Source organism: Parasteatoda tepidariorum, chromosome 6, assembly GCF_982258835.1.
Source record: "Parasteatoda tepidariorum strain Cologne lab strain chromosome 6, Ptep-v5.0, whole genome shotgun sequence".
Taxonomy (NCBI): Eukaryota; Metazoa; Arthropoda; class Arachnida; order Araneae; family Theridiidae; genus Parasteatoda; species Parasteatoda tepidariorum.
Window position 1 is genome coordinate 5,005,702 of NC_141760.1, and position 16,161 is coordinate 5,021,862.

At 30.6% G+C, this 16,161-nt stretch overlaps 1 protein-coding gene across 2 annotated transcripts; it reads left to right on the forward strand.

The window, feature by feature from the left end:
- The first annotated feature begins 1,714 nt into the window (after window positions 1–1,714).
- Window positions 1,715–14,455, forward strand: LOC107438408 (uncharacterized). Of its 2 annotated transcripts, none has more exons than XM_087165341.1 (3): window positions 1,715–1,912; window positions 6,226–7,591; window positions 14,244–14,455. In XM_087165341.1, the coding sequence occupies exon 2, from the start codon at window positions 6,430–6,432 to the stop codon at window positions 7,573–7,575; it is 1,146 nt and encodes a 381-aa protein (XP_087021467.1). In that variant the 5' UTR covers window positions 1,715–1,912; window positions 6,226–6,429; the 3' UTR covers window positions 7,576–7,591; window positions 14,244–14,455. The 2 variants fall into 2 exon arrangements, with proteins under 2 accessions (XP_087021467.1, XP_015906185.3); XM_016050699.5 differs by having other exon boundaries at window positions 1,797–2,090.
- The last annotated feature ends 1,706 nt before the right edge of the window (window positions 14,456–16,161 follow it).

Genomic DNA, 16,161 nt, shown 5'->3' on the forward strand with positions numbered 1-16,161 from the left:
ACCATATTTCTATTTTTTAATTAAAATATTATAATCATTTCAGTCGAATGATTAGTTACGGATTAACATTTAAGTTTAGTTATCTTTAGGGATAATTTAAGCAATTCGAGAAATGTAAAAGCATTGATCATGAAATTATTTCATTATATTTATATATATATATATTTTAAATTACAAAAACATAATAATGAGAGAATTGAAGTCTAGATACTCTAACGAAAATTTTACTGTAGCAGTTAAAAAAGTAATGTTTATTGATTCATGTTTTTTATTTGAAAGATGAAGATAATATAAGTTGTGTTGTAACAGAACTTCTGTACAAAGATTTTGATGGTTGTAAATTGTAAATCATACACCAGGGATCCCTTACTTTCTTCGATATTCTAGAAGACCAGACGATTAACGGTTGATTTTATTATTTTCAATAAATAAATTTTAATAAAAGATGTGGGTGGGTATCTATGACAAAATCTTTTTTTATTCTCTGGAAGGGGAAAAATTTGATGAAATTAAACCATTATAATGCCATGCATTCATAAAATTTCGAATCAGTCCGATTTCATTTTTCACGGGAACCGTATTTTGTAAATATAAGGTAATAATAATAACAAAAAAGAGGCAGGCCGAATGTAAGATGGATAGATGGCCTAGAAAAAGACCTTTTGGTCTTAAAAACTAAAAACTCTAAATCGCTAGCACAAACTAGATTAGCCTGGAAAAATCTTCTTGAGAAGGCCAAGGCCCACCCTGAGCTTTCGAGCCATTGAAGATGATGAATAGTAAATTTGTATTTTTTAAATGCCATAAATATTTAAATTTGAATGACTTTAAACTTCGTTATTAATTTATTTGAAAATTATCTTTAATAAAATATTACCCTTCAGTCAAGTAAAATGTTTTATTTCCCAATTAGAAAAATGTCCATAATTTTGAAACAGATTAAAAGTTTCAGTTCATTAAGTAGTTGATTAGATGTCCCCTGCATGCATAGTACCGTTACCTCTTTCGCCCTCCATTCTGCCTGGTGTTGTTTCGATGTGAATTTTTAATTGAATTTTGTACTTGCAAATACCATTTTATTTGAAACTCAAATATTTTTACCGTCATGATCACGTAAAATGAAAAATTATCAATATATGTTGATACATCGCTTTTTTTCTTCCCTAAACAATTCGATGTCAACATTTTAAAAAGTGTTTTTCTCGATATACCGTGAACTTTACGTTAAATTTCGATTACATGAAAAATTTCTGCAGCTGATTATTTTCTACAGCTATAAATATTGAAAATGATAATGTCGCGAGTATTATTGTCGCCAATAACATTTATCGATTGCGATGATATTTCTTTTGCTATCGACAATGATATTTATCGAATACGATTACATCACGAGCATTGTCGGCACCGATAAATATCGAATGCCATATTACAATGAGTATTGGTAAATTTCATTAAGGTCAATAAATTATTGATCAATATAAAGCATCTAAATTGGAAGAATAGCGCTATATTTCCTGACAATGCATCGCGATAGTAGAATTTCAATATTTGCCACTGCCCTTTACATTCGTTTATCCTCCTGAAAAAAGTTATAATAGCAACAATATAAGTTTGGTAAAGCAGATAATAGATTTTTGTTTAAGTATAACGACCTTGTAATTCGCTAAAGAAATTTAAAAAAAACATAGCAGACAGATAAAATGAAGGTCAGGTTGCCATGGAGATTATAAATCAAAATTGACACGTTCCATTGTAGTTTAATTTTTTCCAACTTAATTTTTTTAAGAAACGGACTTGATTTTGTGCAATTGAGTGTTTTACAAGTTTCATATATCAATACTTACACCTTGATTATATTTCGCGAAGCGAAATAACCGTAAGAATTAAAGCAAGAGAAGAAATGTTTGAAACGGTAAGTTCCGTTTAAATAGATTGATTTTGTGAACGTAGTACTTGGAGCATGCGCTTTAGATGATCATCGTTAAAGGAAACTCCCTTATTTTCGTAAACACAATGTGGCGAATCTTATCTCCATGTTGATACAATTAAAGCTATGCAAAATAACTTTTTTTCGTAATAAGCTGAAGGAGGTAACATATTCATATTCTTATGATCTATAAACAGTTTAATATTTTGTTATATCTCTTTTAAATGATAATTTCTTTGTAGTTAACAAATGATGTTTCGATTCAAAGAATACTGTTTTATGGCACCCAGTATCTGATTCTATATTGATTCTTAGCCCATAAACAGAATGAATGATTAATGAATTTTATTAACATCCTAATAAATGCTTTTTTTTTCAATAAAAAATGTAGTCTTTTGAAAATATTTAAAAATATATTCGTTAAAAGCTATCTTTTATCAAGCACTATTTAGGTATCAAGTCCGGTTTGAATATGTTAATTTAAGTATTAGGAAGTTTATTATGAATTTGACTTACATACGTTACAAACGTCGTTACATTCGTCGTTTTTTGAAATAATAATTTTTCGAGGATTTTGTTATATTCTACTCTTTATTCTACATTTGGGTTGTAAGAAGTTCTTCCAGAAATAGTTCTAAACATAAAATAAAATATTGCTAAATTGTAAATTATCTCCAAAAAATTCTGACACAAATGTGTGTATAAAAAACAATTAATAAGTTAATTGACCTTTATAATTAATTATTGATCATATAATGATAAAAATAACACTTACTATGATATCTATATTAGTATATTAGATACCTACTTCCACAATACTAGGTAATACTTATTACCTCAATTGCCATATAAAAAGGTCGTATTTCTCTGGAACTATTCGATCGATTGAGCTCAAATTCTGTATTTTGCTATTTAAAATTACACCCTTTAAAATGATGTAAAAAACTGTATACCTTACAATTAAAAAAAAATCGACTGCTATTAAACAAAATAATAATAAAAAAATATTTGAAGGTTATTTTTTGTGTAGAATTTTCTTTGGATAAATGATTTTAATACTTGTGTGCTCAAATTCTTCAATTCGCTTAAACAATTCTCTATATGTGGCGAAATACGCAAAAAATAAAGCTAATATTCAGGTGGCCAAACTTTGGACAGCTCTCCTGACCAAACTATTCGGAAATTTTTCCATATTTTTCCATTTCCAAGAAATGGAGTAGCCCTTTTTTTGGGGTCAGAAATCCGAATCCAACGAAAAAAGATATGTTTATTCAGAGAAAGTACGTTTTAGTGTCTGATTTCGTTCTTAAAAAATCTTCGTCTGCTTTAATTAATTAGCCTATTTGAGGTCAATCCCAAGTAAGACTACTTTAGGTATTTTTTTAGAAAGTTGATGTAGCAGCACTTTGATTTTTCATGTTACAGCCATACTCAAAATTCACTCTTCGATCATCATAATCCGTGTTGTTGATGTTGTTTCTAATGTTACTTGCCAATACCAGCAAGCCTACTTGATGAAACCAAGCGAATTTAAGGCAGATGGTGCGTTTCTTATTTTTTAGTAGCGCCATTTACGGACAAGAATACGACTTCAGACACACACACGTCACAGCCCGTTTATAAGGTGGACCCATTTATACATCCACTCATTCATCCACAGATCATAATTTTGATCTGAACCAGAGAACGATCAAACTCCAACTCAGTACCCCCAGAGGTATGGTTTGTTATGGGAACATGGAAAAAATTTCTGACTCGCCAGTTTTTAAAGTGCACCAGTCACCATTTACTACACGGACAGACTTCGGCCGAAGGGGATCGAACTCATGACCTCTTGTACTTGTGCCCAACGCCCTATCAACCAGGTTATCCCAGGACCCCATAATCCGTGTCCTGCCAGGATTGATTTCTGGGTTTTTCACCCTTTTAAACCAAACTAGCACTGCTTAACAATCCCCTGAATATTGAAGTGTATTCTGCGCTATCTTATGATTTTTTAGTAAACCCATTTCACCAGAATAAAATTTCTGGCATCTGATTTCTAAAGAGCGTTTTCCTAAAGTGCTTTACATCCTCCTTGCAAATAATATTGCTGTTTGGTTGCACATATGGGTGCTAAAGTGTTTTTTTAAGCTCTCAAACATATTAAATGAAAAATGAGAACTCGAATTGAAGTACTTTACTAAAATTGAACCTGAGAATTTTCCTTACAGTACATTCGGTGGACAATGATAAGCTTGTATTAAAAAGGCAGTACTAATTGATTTCACAGTGTAAGACCCGATTCCCAGTAAAATACAGAAGTCAAGCATCACTGGCTGCAGTCAATGTGGAGGAGGGTGACCACATTGATCAGACTACGAAGTGAGCTTGGGTATGTGGGGAGGTTCTCGTTAAACTGTAGTACTGTAAAATGCTCGCCTTCGCGGGCAGGTCGTTGGGTAACCAAAGCAGGGGAACCATCCTATCTACAAAAGATCAAAAATGGAATGGCATGTCTTCGGATCATACTCGGGGATGTTTCCCAGACCATCGTCCATAACCCATTATGTGAGTCGTGATGGCTCAGGGAGTAGAGCGTTCGCATTCCAATGAGGTTAACCGGGTTCGAAACCTAGCGAAATCCGCATCCTAGAGCCACTGAATTAGACAGGCCGACTCATCATCTATTTTTGCTCCAAAGAGCTAACATAAGCACAATACTAACATAATGTTAACTTGCAAACTTTTTTGCTCCAATATTGCTTGATAGGTCAGCTCTGATAGTATGGGAGCCTTACCGCATCCGAATCGCACCGATTACAGTGCTGACGTATAATGTTTATTTGTATCTCGACCTGCCCTATTTATACGAGAGTAGATATACATAAAACATGTATTAAACATACATAAAACACCAGAAATTATATCAACAACAATTATTTTAAAATCACAGATGTCAGTGGCAACAGCCCGACAGAAAAAATACAACATCACAAATAACAACACAAAAAAGGTATAACATCAATGACATCTGCCAAAACTGAGCCATTATAGAATTAAAAGTAAAAGGTATATGGGCAAACAGGCCCTTATGACTTTATGGTTAAAAATATGTCAATAGACCCTTATTACTTTATAGCTTAAAATAAGGTCAACCGACCCTTATATTTAAAACAAACCGTGACTCAAAAGTTAAAACCAACTTACACAAGATCATCACCAAATTTGTCGACAGTTGTGGTGTCTCTAGTACAATACAAAGCATATCATTGATCATTTATAAGATGAGCTAAAGACTCAAACAAAATCGACATGGCCACGCAGGGCCAGTAGAGATGGTCTATCAAAACATCACCATTAATACATCGTACACTTTACACAGATGATCCAGCTGTTAAAATCAAAACCCAATACGGGCCCTCACACAATTAAGAAAATCAAAAGAATATAATGCATGAAAAATATAAAATCTCAAGAAGGAAAGATAAAAATTTTCCTAAAGTTTGTGCTGACGTATAATATCTTCAGTGGTAGGCGGATCATGGGTTAGAGTCCTCTTGCCGCTAGACTAACCAAGGGAGGTTTTCGTACTTTTTCTCTCCATGTAATGCAAATGCTGGTTAGTTCCATCAAAAAGTCCTCCACGAAGGCAAATTTCTCCCAATACTTGATCCAGAAGTTTCCGTGATTTATATAATCTAGTTAAAAGGCTACGGAGTTTAACATTAGTAACCGTTAACCATAAATTGAATCGGCGACTGTTCAACGACGGCTATAAAATGAAATAACCTATTATGCTGCTCTAGTGCGACGTAAATAAACAACTACTGAAATAAAATGATGTATTAAACTAGTACAAACTTCTCTCAATGTGAATTTAAAAAAAAGTTTTCGAATGAAAATGCAATTCATTTTCTCTCTGGTATTGTCTCAGTTCCTTACATTATGCTAAAGTTTGATTTGTCCTCGAGTAGCTAGGCATTAAATCATACTGTTATGTAGCATAATTTGGAAATGTTTAACATTATTAACAGTTCTTATATCAATGTTATATAACGGATTAGTAAAAGTACTATAGAACTAAATTCCTTATTCTCTTTCTAATAATCTGCATATCTGGTTGAAATAATCGAATAAAATTTAGATTTTTGAGGCAAAATACGTTTAGAATGCTAACTTAAACACATTTTATGTCATTAGTGTTGACTTAATTATTCCGCTTTTTAATTTTTTAATATTTATTTGGCTGAAATTTATTAACAGTCCTTATCTTTATTAAAATTTAAATAATTTTCAACAATTCTTTTCTTTTGCAGATATTTTGAAAAAAGTAATGTTGGGCATCAGCTCCTATAAGAAAAATATAACAAAGCAAAATTATTAGTTATTGCGAATTCTTTTCAAAATATATGTTAAGGTGTTGGAAGACTTTTGCACCACACTGGGCGTAGCTACAAGAAATTCTTCTGTAATTTTCTTTTGATTCAAGCCTTAGTTCATTTTTTATTTTCCATATAAAAATGGATTTACCAAAAAAGGATGAGGAAACCAGTGGATTCACGATTTATTGGAGAATCGAAAATTTTGACTCTGAACCGACATTTGATTTAATAAAAAGTCAAATATTTAAAATTCAGAGCATGAATTCAAACTGGCAAATAGAACTTGAGACTGAGGGGGACTCCTTGGCTGCTTATCTTTGCAAAGTAACTAATGCAGCTCAATTTGTTGTTAATTATTCCCTGTCTTTATTAACAAGCTCGGGATGGGTCACCCTATTAGCTAACGAAAGAGAAAGATTTAGGGCTGGTGGTGGCGGTTTCGGAACGAATATCGTAAATTTGAAAATCCTTAGGAAAAACGAGTGGTTTCATTTACCCAATGGATCACTCACAATAAATTTTCGTTTGTGGAATGAACGTGTAAAGAATGAGTCTAGTCAGCGTGTGATGATTTCAAGATTGATTGACGGGGAATCCTTGCGCCATAGACCGATTCAAACTTTTTCAACTCTAACACCGAGTGATTTGCTTTCGTTCCCAATATCTTATGAATTTCAAAGTAATTCAGAGTATCGAAACGCAAAGGAAATGAAAAGTCAACAAACTCAAACCGACGCAACTTTCAATTTCAAAGATCTAGATGAGTTGCGCCAACTGTTCAAGGAAAAGGAATTTAGTTTCGTTACACTCAGAACACCAACCAAGGAGTTTTCTGTGCATAAAGCTGTCCTGTGTGCAAAGTCCCCTGTGTTTACAGCCATGTTCGAAAAGAACATGAAGGAAAATGAATGTAACGTAGTCGACATTGATGACATCGACAACCAGACCATGGCCTTATTCGTTAAATTCCTGCAGTTTGAGCCTTTAGATGATCTTAATTGGAGCTCTGCTGCTTCGTTGTACTATGCAGCTGATAAATATGAAATTAATTCGCTAAAAGAACAATGTTCTTCTCTTTTAAAGAATGAATTGTCGACTGAAAATGTTTGTGATCTTCTTGTGTTGGCTGAATTGCATCAAGACGATGATCTGATGAATTACGCTCAAGAGTACTTCTGTCAGCATTCTAAATCTGTTTTGCCTTCTACACAATGGAAAGACATTTTGGGTCATACAGAACTCGTGGCAAAAATTCTATGCAAATTGGCTCAAACTATGCACTAATATGACTAAATTATGGGTGAGTTTAGAACATCTTCTTTAAATCACTTTTATTTGGTAGTGATCTAATTCTTTGTCTCTGGTAGCTTAGTTCTGGAAGTACAGATTATCTGTAAAAAAAAATATTTTAAGGAAAAAAATGATTACCGACATTTTAGTTCATTAACCTATGTTTATCTAAACGAATAATAATTATTTGGCATTAAGATGTTAAAGAGTTCATTCTTTTTTGTATTTATCCATCTAAATGGAAAAAAACTCTTATTACTTAGGGTAATATTCTTTTTTATTTTTCATACTGTACAGTGCTAAAAAATAATCATCCTGAATAGCGTTTGATCTAATGATAGGTCTTTCACGTACTAAAACTCAGTCTTAATGGTTCAAGGCGGTGACCTGAAATATGTTTATTAATAAGTACAGACGAAATTTTTGAAGTTATGAAACCATTAAATACGTACTCTTGAAATCATTTTTTCATTTGTTTTGTTGCGATGTTTATTTTATTTCACTAGTGGCCATGATTTTGGGAATCGAAATAGTCTATAACTATTTTTTGGTTTAAATATATTAGTTTGATCTTGTAGAATAAATTATATTCGGCTTGAGGAATAATAACTATTTGGTATTCAAATGTCGAATAGTTAATTTATTTTATAATTAGCAATTTGTGTGAAAAATTTCTGTTAACTACTTGCGACTACTGCACGATCTAAAATAATCCTTCTAACTTTAACGAGTAAAGACGTCAGACAAAGAAGACACATATAAGTTCTTAATAGGAATGAAGATAACATAATATAGATAATATAATGTAATACAATATCAATAATACAATATGGATAATATAATAAAGATAATGTAACATAAGTTATATATTATACATCATATAATATAGATTTTATTAATTTAGATTATGTAATTAAGTCCTATTTATCTTAATAACAAGTAACGTTTCCTAAATCAGCGTTGATTTGAAGAAAATATTGCCTTTATTGCCATTTAATATTTTTATGAATAGCGTGTAGCTATAATAACCATCATTATGAGCTATTCTTGATGCAGTAAGCGACTAGAAAGGAAAACAAAGAACGAATTTCGTAAGCAAGCAAACCAGCGAATAGGTCCATTAAGATTGCCTGATGTAGTTTTCAAATTAATAAAAAGACAGTTTATAAATCTATGATTTATAGCTCGACAGCTCACATATTTCAGACAAAAATCAAAGTTACAGAAACAAAAAAGATTTTCAGATGTGTTTGATCTTTCGTGGGTTTGTTTGGTTTAGTGGTTCAATATTCTGCGAACGAATTATTTAAAAATAGTATCAAAAGTTTTTTTCGCTGAAATATGTGCAAAAATAATAACTTGATTTCATGTATATTTTCATATCAAAGATGCAAAGCTAAACTTGATCACTCTGAGCATTAAATACTTTAAAGTATTAATTGCATACATTAAGTTTAATAATCTTAAGTAATATTTAGTTAATACCAATTGCTGAAATGGTAAATCCTTTTTTGAGTTGTGCCGTCGATTTCTTATGAACAGTGTTTTGTGTTTAATTCCAAGTGCATAGCAACCTTGGCGGGGACATATTAGACATCGTAATGTAGTAGAACAACCCGTGAAAGGAAAAGTGACTTTCTCATTACATGGCTCATGGTAGAAACTTAATAACTCATGATATAATTTTTACCTCATTACTACCTACAAACAAAACGAGTATACAAAAATCAGTTTGGTCCAGGTATAAAGTTTAAAATAATGTAAAAATGCTTAAGTTTAAAAAATAATAAGCACTCCCTACATTAGTAAAGAATTAATGTATACACTAATAATCAAAAATCGGTACTGTGCACATCATATTGCTAATCTGGAGGTTAACTAATCCCGCATTTTTCACTCAGGGGCAGGATCATCAATTTTTCATATTTTACCTTAGTTGTTGTAGTCGTATGCCATTAAAGCAAGAGACTACGCTTCTTCCTTTTTGTTTTTCAGTGGCGCCATCTGTGGAAAAGAATTCAGCTTTTGCCGTATACTTACGTCACAGCCCATTTTACAGAGAGAACACATTCACACTCCAACCTACCGTCCGTAATTTTAACATGAACCAGAAGCACGATCCTTTTCAGTACCCCCCACAGTTTTTTTATGGGAACTTGGAGGGCTTTATGACCCCGACAGATTTAACGTGTAACAGTCACCATTTTGTACACGGGGAGTCTTCAGCCGGCGAGTTCGAACTCGCAACCACTTGGACATGGACCCAATACCCTAATAACCAAGTTTTCCCGGTCCACTTGAACTTCGTAATATGCGGATTAACGGCTTCAGAAGAGACTTCAAAAGTTTGTTCTCTCATTTTATAAATTCATTTGTTAACTGTTTTAACTTTTTTCATTAGATATCGGAAAATAAATGTATGGCAATATGTTAATTATTTGTATTGTTAATTCTTTATTGTAATAATATTTTCAACCTTTCGATTCTTGGAAGTATAGTTTTTAAGCCGGCGTCCATGTCCATGCTGATTGATTTTGTCAAATAATTTGTTGGTTGTAATCACCTATTTCTTAGATAGAGAAAAATGAATCACATTATGTTAATTTAAGCATCCAGAAACGTAGATTTTGTTTTAGCGAAGATTTTATTTTTAAACCGTAATGAGTAGATTATCGAGGTAATTTGAAATATGAAACAATTTACTCTAGTTAATTTATCAATTAACCGAAAATACGGATTTTGTTTTAGGGAAGATTTTATTTTTACACTAATGAGCAGATTGTCTAGGTAATTTGAAAAATGAAATAATTTATCCTGGAACGTGGATTTTGTTTTAGGGAAGATTTTATTTTTACACTAATCAGCAGATTATCTAGGTAATTCTAGGTAAACAATTAACAAATGGAAATTTAAATGAAAAATAACAATATGAAAATGAAAATAATATTCACAGTGAGATTTCGAATGCTTCGCATGAATTTTGTACGAAATCGTGTTTCGGTAAATTCCGAACTTTTTTAACTCTTTCGAAACGGATAAACCATTTTTTACTTCTGCCAAACATTTTTCTAACACTTCTTTGCTGTAGTAATCACAATAATTTCTTGCTCCAGACTTTCTTTAATAAGTCCTTGGCATGTTTTTCTCTGAAAAAAAAATTACACAAAGTCACCGCAGGGTGCTTTTTTTTATTAATTAATAATTAACTAACATTATAATAATTAGAAACAAACATTTATGTATCATTTGTTACCTCAATTTAAAAGAATTTTAAAGTATAACCTGCCTTCCTGGCCAGGATAACTGGAACTTCTTCAACTGAGCAGACTTTCCAGCCTCCAATTTTACGACGTTAAAAATTTGAAACTGCTTGTAACTTGAGCTCACAATTTTCCACGAACGATGGTGTTTACATTGGCAGTTCTTGGTAGACCATTAGTTTGTTATGCTGACAACTCAAATCAGTTGATACCGAGCTTTAAAAAAATTCCCCTAGATGGCACGACGCAAAAATTGAAAAAATGACAGTTTGCTCAAAGTCACCCCTCGTTGCACAAAGTCACCCCATCTGATGGTATTTAAGTTATTTGTCCGTTCTAAAGCTAAAATAAATCTCCACGGCAAGATGATGTATTTAGTTTATCATCGTAATATCATCACTCTGCTTGAAGTGTGAGGCATTTAAACTGTGGTTTTTTTTATTTTCCTTGTCTGCGAATTTTCTAAAAACTATGATAAAAAGGAAACCGAGCTCTTCTGTATTACAGATACCTCCTCAGTTCGGACTGTCCGTTTTTGCCCATCTGAAGTGGTAATTTTATTTTTCTAAATTTATATTTGAGAATATATTGTAAAAACGTGCATTCACATAGGATTTGAAATAGCTGTACAGCTATGTTTTATTATAACTTAAATCATTTAACATCTCTCTCTTAGAAGTATTGAAACGTTTAACTTAAACGATCTGTATAGTTGCCAAAGGAAAAACTAAAACCAATTAAGGTAAAAAACTTGTTTGTTAAATGAACATGAAACACGGCGACTTTTTCCATCTTGATTTTTAAAGTTTTTCTCATTTTGATTTTTGATTTTTAAAGTTTGGCATTTAAGACTCTTAATGTTGTAAGACGACTTTATAAAAGCTGACTCTAACTTGTCTCTATTGCTATAAACTTCAATTTAGAAATATTTTTACGTCCTGTGGGTGAATATATATATATATATAGATACAGTATATTGTATATATTTATATCTATAGATATATATTATATACATATATATGTATTTTAAATTCCTCATTTAAAATTTTTTTTAATTAAATTATTTTTCTTTTTTCTTAAGAATTTTGTTACTTAAATTTTCCAAATATTTTTTAATGAAATGCAATTCGATTCATATTTTTTCTTCCAAATATACTTTTTAAATTATTTTTTACTAGGAGCACTGTTTTTTATTGTTTGCTTCTTAGCGAATTTTCATTAACAGTTAGATTAATATATCAATTTTTAAGGCATTTTTACTTTTACTCTTCGTCGGTAAATTTTTTTTGTGCGTTCTTATCTCAAACTCATTTTAAACTGCATTTTTTTAGCGATGTAGACGCATTATAAAGTGCAATTTTTATCTTAGGATAATTATTCTTTATTTTGAAATATCGCGTTTACCATCGCTAAGGAATGCGTTCTTAAGAAAACCTTCACGTTTTCCGATTTAAAAAATTTTCTATTTTATTTTATAATTATTCTTTGTGTTTATATATATTTATGTGTTACTGTGAATGATCGAAATTGGGGTTGTTGACTTCCACCAGTGAATGTTGGCAATCATATTGTCGCTGTGGTAAACGTCCGAAATATATATTGTTGGTCTAGTTAAGTGCTACTGGGCAGTATAAATTTGCCCAGTATACCCTACATCAATGATTTTTAAGGTTTTGTGCCTCTACCCAGTATACATTTAACCGGTACTCCGAACACTGATGTTTCTCCTTATCTATCCTCAGCAGATACTAAAATGTCGAATAAATACAATAATATCAACGAATTAATTAATATCAAATCGGATATAACAAATATTTCAGACATTCACCAAAGACACTATGTGACTGTTGACATTTACCGGCGAAAGTCGACATTCTCTGTTTTCGATCTTTCAGTGTAATATATATATATATATATATATATATATATATATATATATATATATATATATATATATATATATATATATATATATATATATATATATATATATATATATATATATATATAATTTCAAAATGAAGAATAAAAACAAAGAAAAATTATAGACATATGAAAAAAAGGGGGTGGGAAATAATAAGTAAAAAAAAAATAAACAACATTTTATTAAAAAAAAAAAAATTTAAATGTTAATTAAAAAACCGGAAAAAAGCCGGAAAAAAAAATAATCTTTTCTTCAGCCCACACGATTATATCCGCAAAACAGAGTGCTTTCTGATATTGTATCAATAAAGCCAGAGCAAAATATATTAATACAATAGTTTGAGGAGCACTCAAAAAAATTTTTTTATAAAATAACTAGATAAAAATAGATCATAAAAAGTAAAAATAACATGTAAAAACAGACAATAAAATAAAATAAAAAGAAAAAACATTAAAAAGGGGGGACTATAAAGCGAGTAGCAAAATCATAACAACTTACACGGACGGATATGTTTCAAGAATGATTTAAAAATGTTTTCGCAGAAAGATTGCCAGATTACAAAATATGAAAACAAAAGATGAAAACAAAAGCGCAAATTGAGTGTAACAAGAGGGTTTTAAAGTGTCGTTCTTACTGCACTGCTGAAGTGATTTGTTATTCTGAGTTTTGATTTGTTAGTTACCAAGGATGGGCCCGAAATGGATGTGCGCAAGGTAATATTATACTGGATAATTTTAAAAATTGATCATAAATAGTTTTAGAAGATAGATGTTTATTTAAGAAAAAATAGAAAAGAGAAACATAAATTGCCTGCTTTGCAAATAATTTTAGCCGCGGATTTGCACGATATGGATTAGCACATAGAAAAATTATTTAAATTATCAAAGAAAAAATTTTAATAGATAATTTTAACACGGATTTGCCCGAAATGGATTTGCACATGGAAAAATTAACAAAGAAAAAATTTTAGCAGATAATTTTAACCACGGATTTGCCCGAAATGGATTTGCACATGGAAAATTGTATAAATTAATAAAGAAATTTTTAGCAAACAATTTTATCCACGGATTTGCCCGAAATGGATTTGCACATGGAAAAACTGTATAGATTAACAAGGGAAATTATTTAGCAAAGGAATTTTTAGTAAATAATTCTAACCATGGATTTGCCCGAAATGGATTTGCACATGGAAAGATTAACAAAGAAACATTTTTGTACATAATTTTAGCCACGGATTTGCCCGAAATGGATTTGCACATGGAAAATTGTATAAATAAAGATTATTGTTTTTCTTAACTTTCTTAGTGTTTTCTTGTATTTATTTATTTATTTATTATATATATATATATAAATCGTTTATATTTGTGTTAATTAATTAATGAGTTATTTCTCTAAAAATCAGAGTAAAATATAACTGAAATTTATAGCAATTTTTGTTTCTGTATTTTTATGTTTATTAATCATTCTCATTATTTTAGATTCTCCTCGTGGTCAATAAATGAGTCATCACTTCAAGATATCTAATTGACAGGAAGACTAGAAACATAAAAATTGTAATTTATTTTAATTTTCGATGTGAGGAAATGTGTGCCTTATTTTGAAATAAATGGGGTAAAACTTTTAAGCTGAACTTAAAATTTAAAGATGGTGTTTTAAATTGGTTAATATTAATAAATATATTGTTGCTTTATTTGTTTTTCGTCCTTTTTTCACACTGATATATTTGATAATTATTTTGTTTATTTAGGAAAATCAATATAGTCAAACTTTTTTAAGGACGAGTTGGTGGCATAAAAAATAGTTCTATGTATGATTCTCTTTTTAAAGGAGAAAGTAAGATGCTTTTATGTTTATAATTGTCACTAGATGGCAGCATAATTATAAGCAACTAACATATGTTTTCAAACCCGAAGTGGTTCGTCTCTCCTTACTCTTCTTTGGCTATTGGATTGTTTATGTTACTCAATATTGGCAAGTTTTAAAGAATATATAACTGAAGTAAATAAGAACTTATTTTATTCAAAACAATATTTTAATATTATATCGTAAATTGTTATCAGAATTCTAAAATGATAGTACAATGAAAATTAATTGCGATCAAATTTATCATTATTTTCCTCCTTGAATTCTTATTTTGTTTTCAACTATTTCTTTTTCTAATAATTTTAATTTTAAATAAGATTAGTTTTAAATTTAGCTAGTTTCTTTTCTATGAATTGAAACAGAACTTATTAGCTATAATAGATTTAATTTAAATGTTAAAAAAATGAATCGGATCAAAGTTAAAATTGTAATATAACCACTTAAGAGAGAAATTTGAAATATTCAAGGCGTATCGTCGAGGGGGCACAGGGAAGGGGGGGGCAAGTGCCCCCTCATTAATTTTTCTTACTCTAGAATTTTTTTTGAAAGCTATTGTATTGTTCTTAAAAATCAAAATAAGCTGAAAAAATTTAATCGAATTGAATAAACAAATAAAAATTTGTATCGTAACTAATAATTAATTAAATATTTTATAACTCCTTCATTTTTATGAAATTATTTAATTAAAAACCAGGCGAGGAAAGATTATAAAAAGCAAGTTTTTTATTCCTAGTAATAAATGAAGTATGAATTTATGAACAATGTCGCATTGAATAAAATTAATCAAATTCAGCAATGAAGTGTGTTTTTTGTTAAATTTTCCCAACGTTTATTTTCAGTGTTTTGTTTTATTTATTTTTTCAGCTGAGAATATATTTCAGCATACTCATTTTCGGTTTATGTGTACACTAAAATAAATAAAAGCAAGATGACTGTCCAGTCCTGAGAATTCAACTGCTTGACACCCAATTTTATGATTAATATTGGTGTAAAATGATAAAATGTAAAAAAATCTCATTCTTCATTCATTCACAAATTATTTTCGAAAATATTAATATTCTTTCGTTTGTAATCAATTCACACTTGGTAATGAAATTTTTTCATAATGATTTAAAAAAAGACTTAAGACAGAAAAAGTCTTAGGACAAAAAAGGTTTCCGAATTCAACAATCGAAAAAAAAATGAGAACCGCTATTTTATATTCATAGTAATTCACAAAATATGCAGTCTCAAAATTCATTAGGTCCTGCAGTTGACTAATCGTAAAGACACGATTCCCAGTAGAACACTGAAGTCAAGTATCACTGCTGCTATCAGTAAGCGAGAGGATGACCCAGATAAGGATCGAGTGTGCGCGGTATCAGTCCTCGTTAAAATGTTCCACCGTAAAGGGCTCTACTTCGAGAACAGGTAGTCAGGCTACCAAGAAGCTATCCCCTCTGCAGAGGGTCAAACTGGCGATAGATCAGATTATTCTTAGGGATATATGTTTCCCAGACCGTCGCCGATAGTTCATCGTGCGACGTAAACAAA

Coding starts and splice junctions, on each gene's coding strand:
- LOC107438408 (XM_087165341.1), top strand. CDS start 6,430: ATGGATTTACCAAAAAAGGATGAGGAAACCAGTGGATTCACGATTTAT.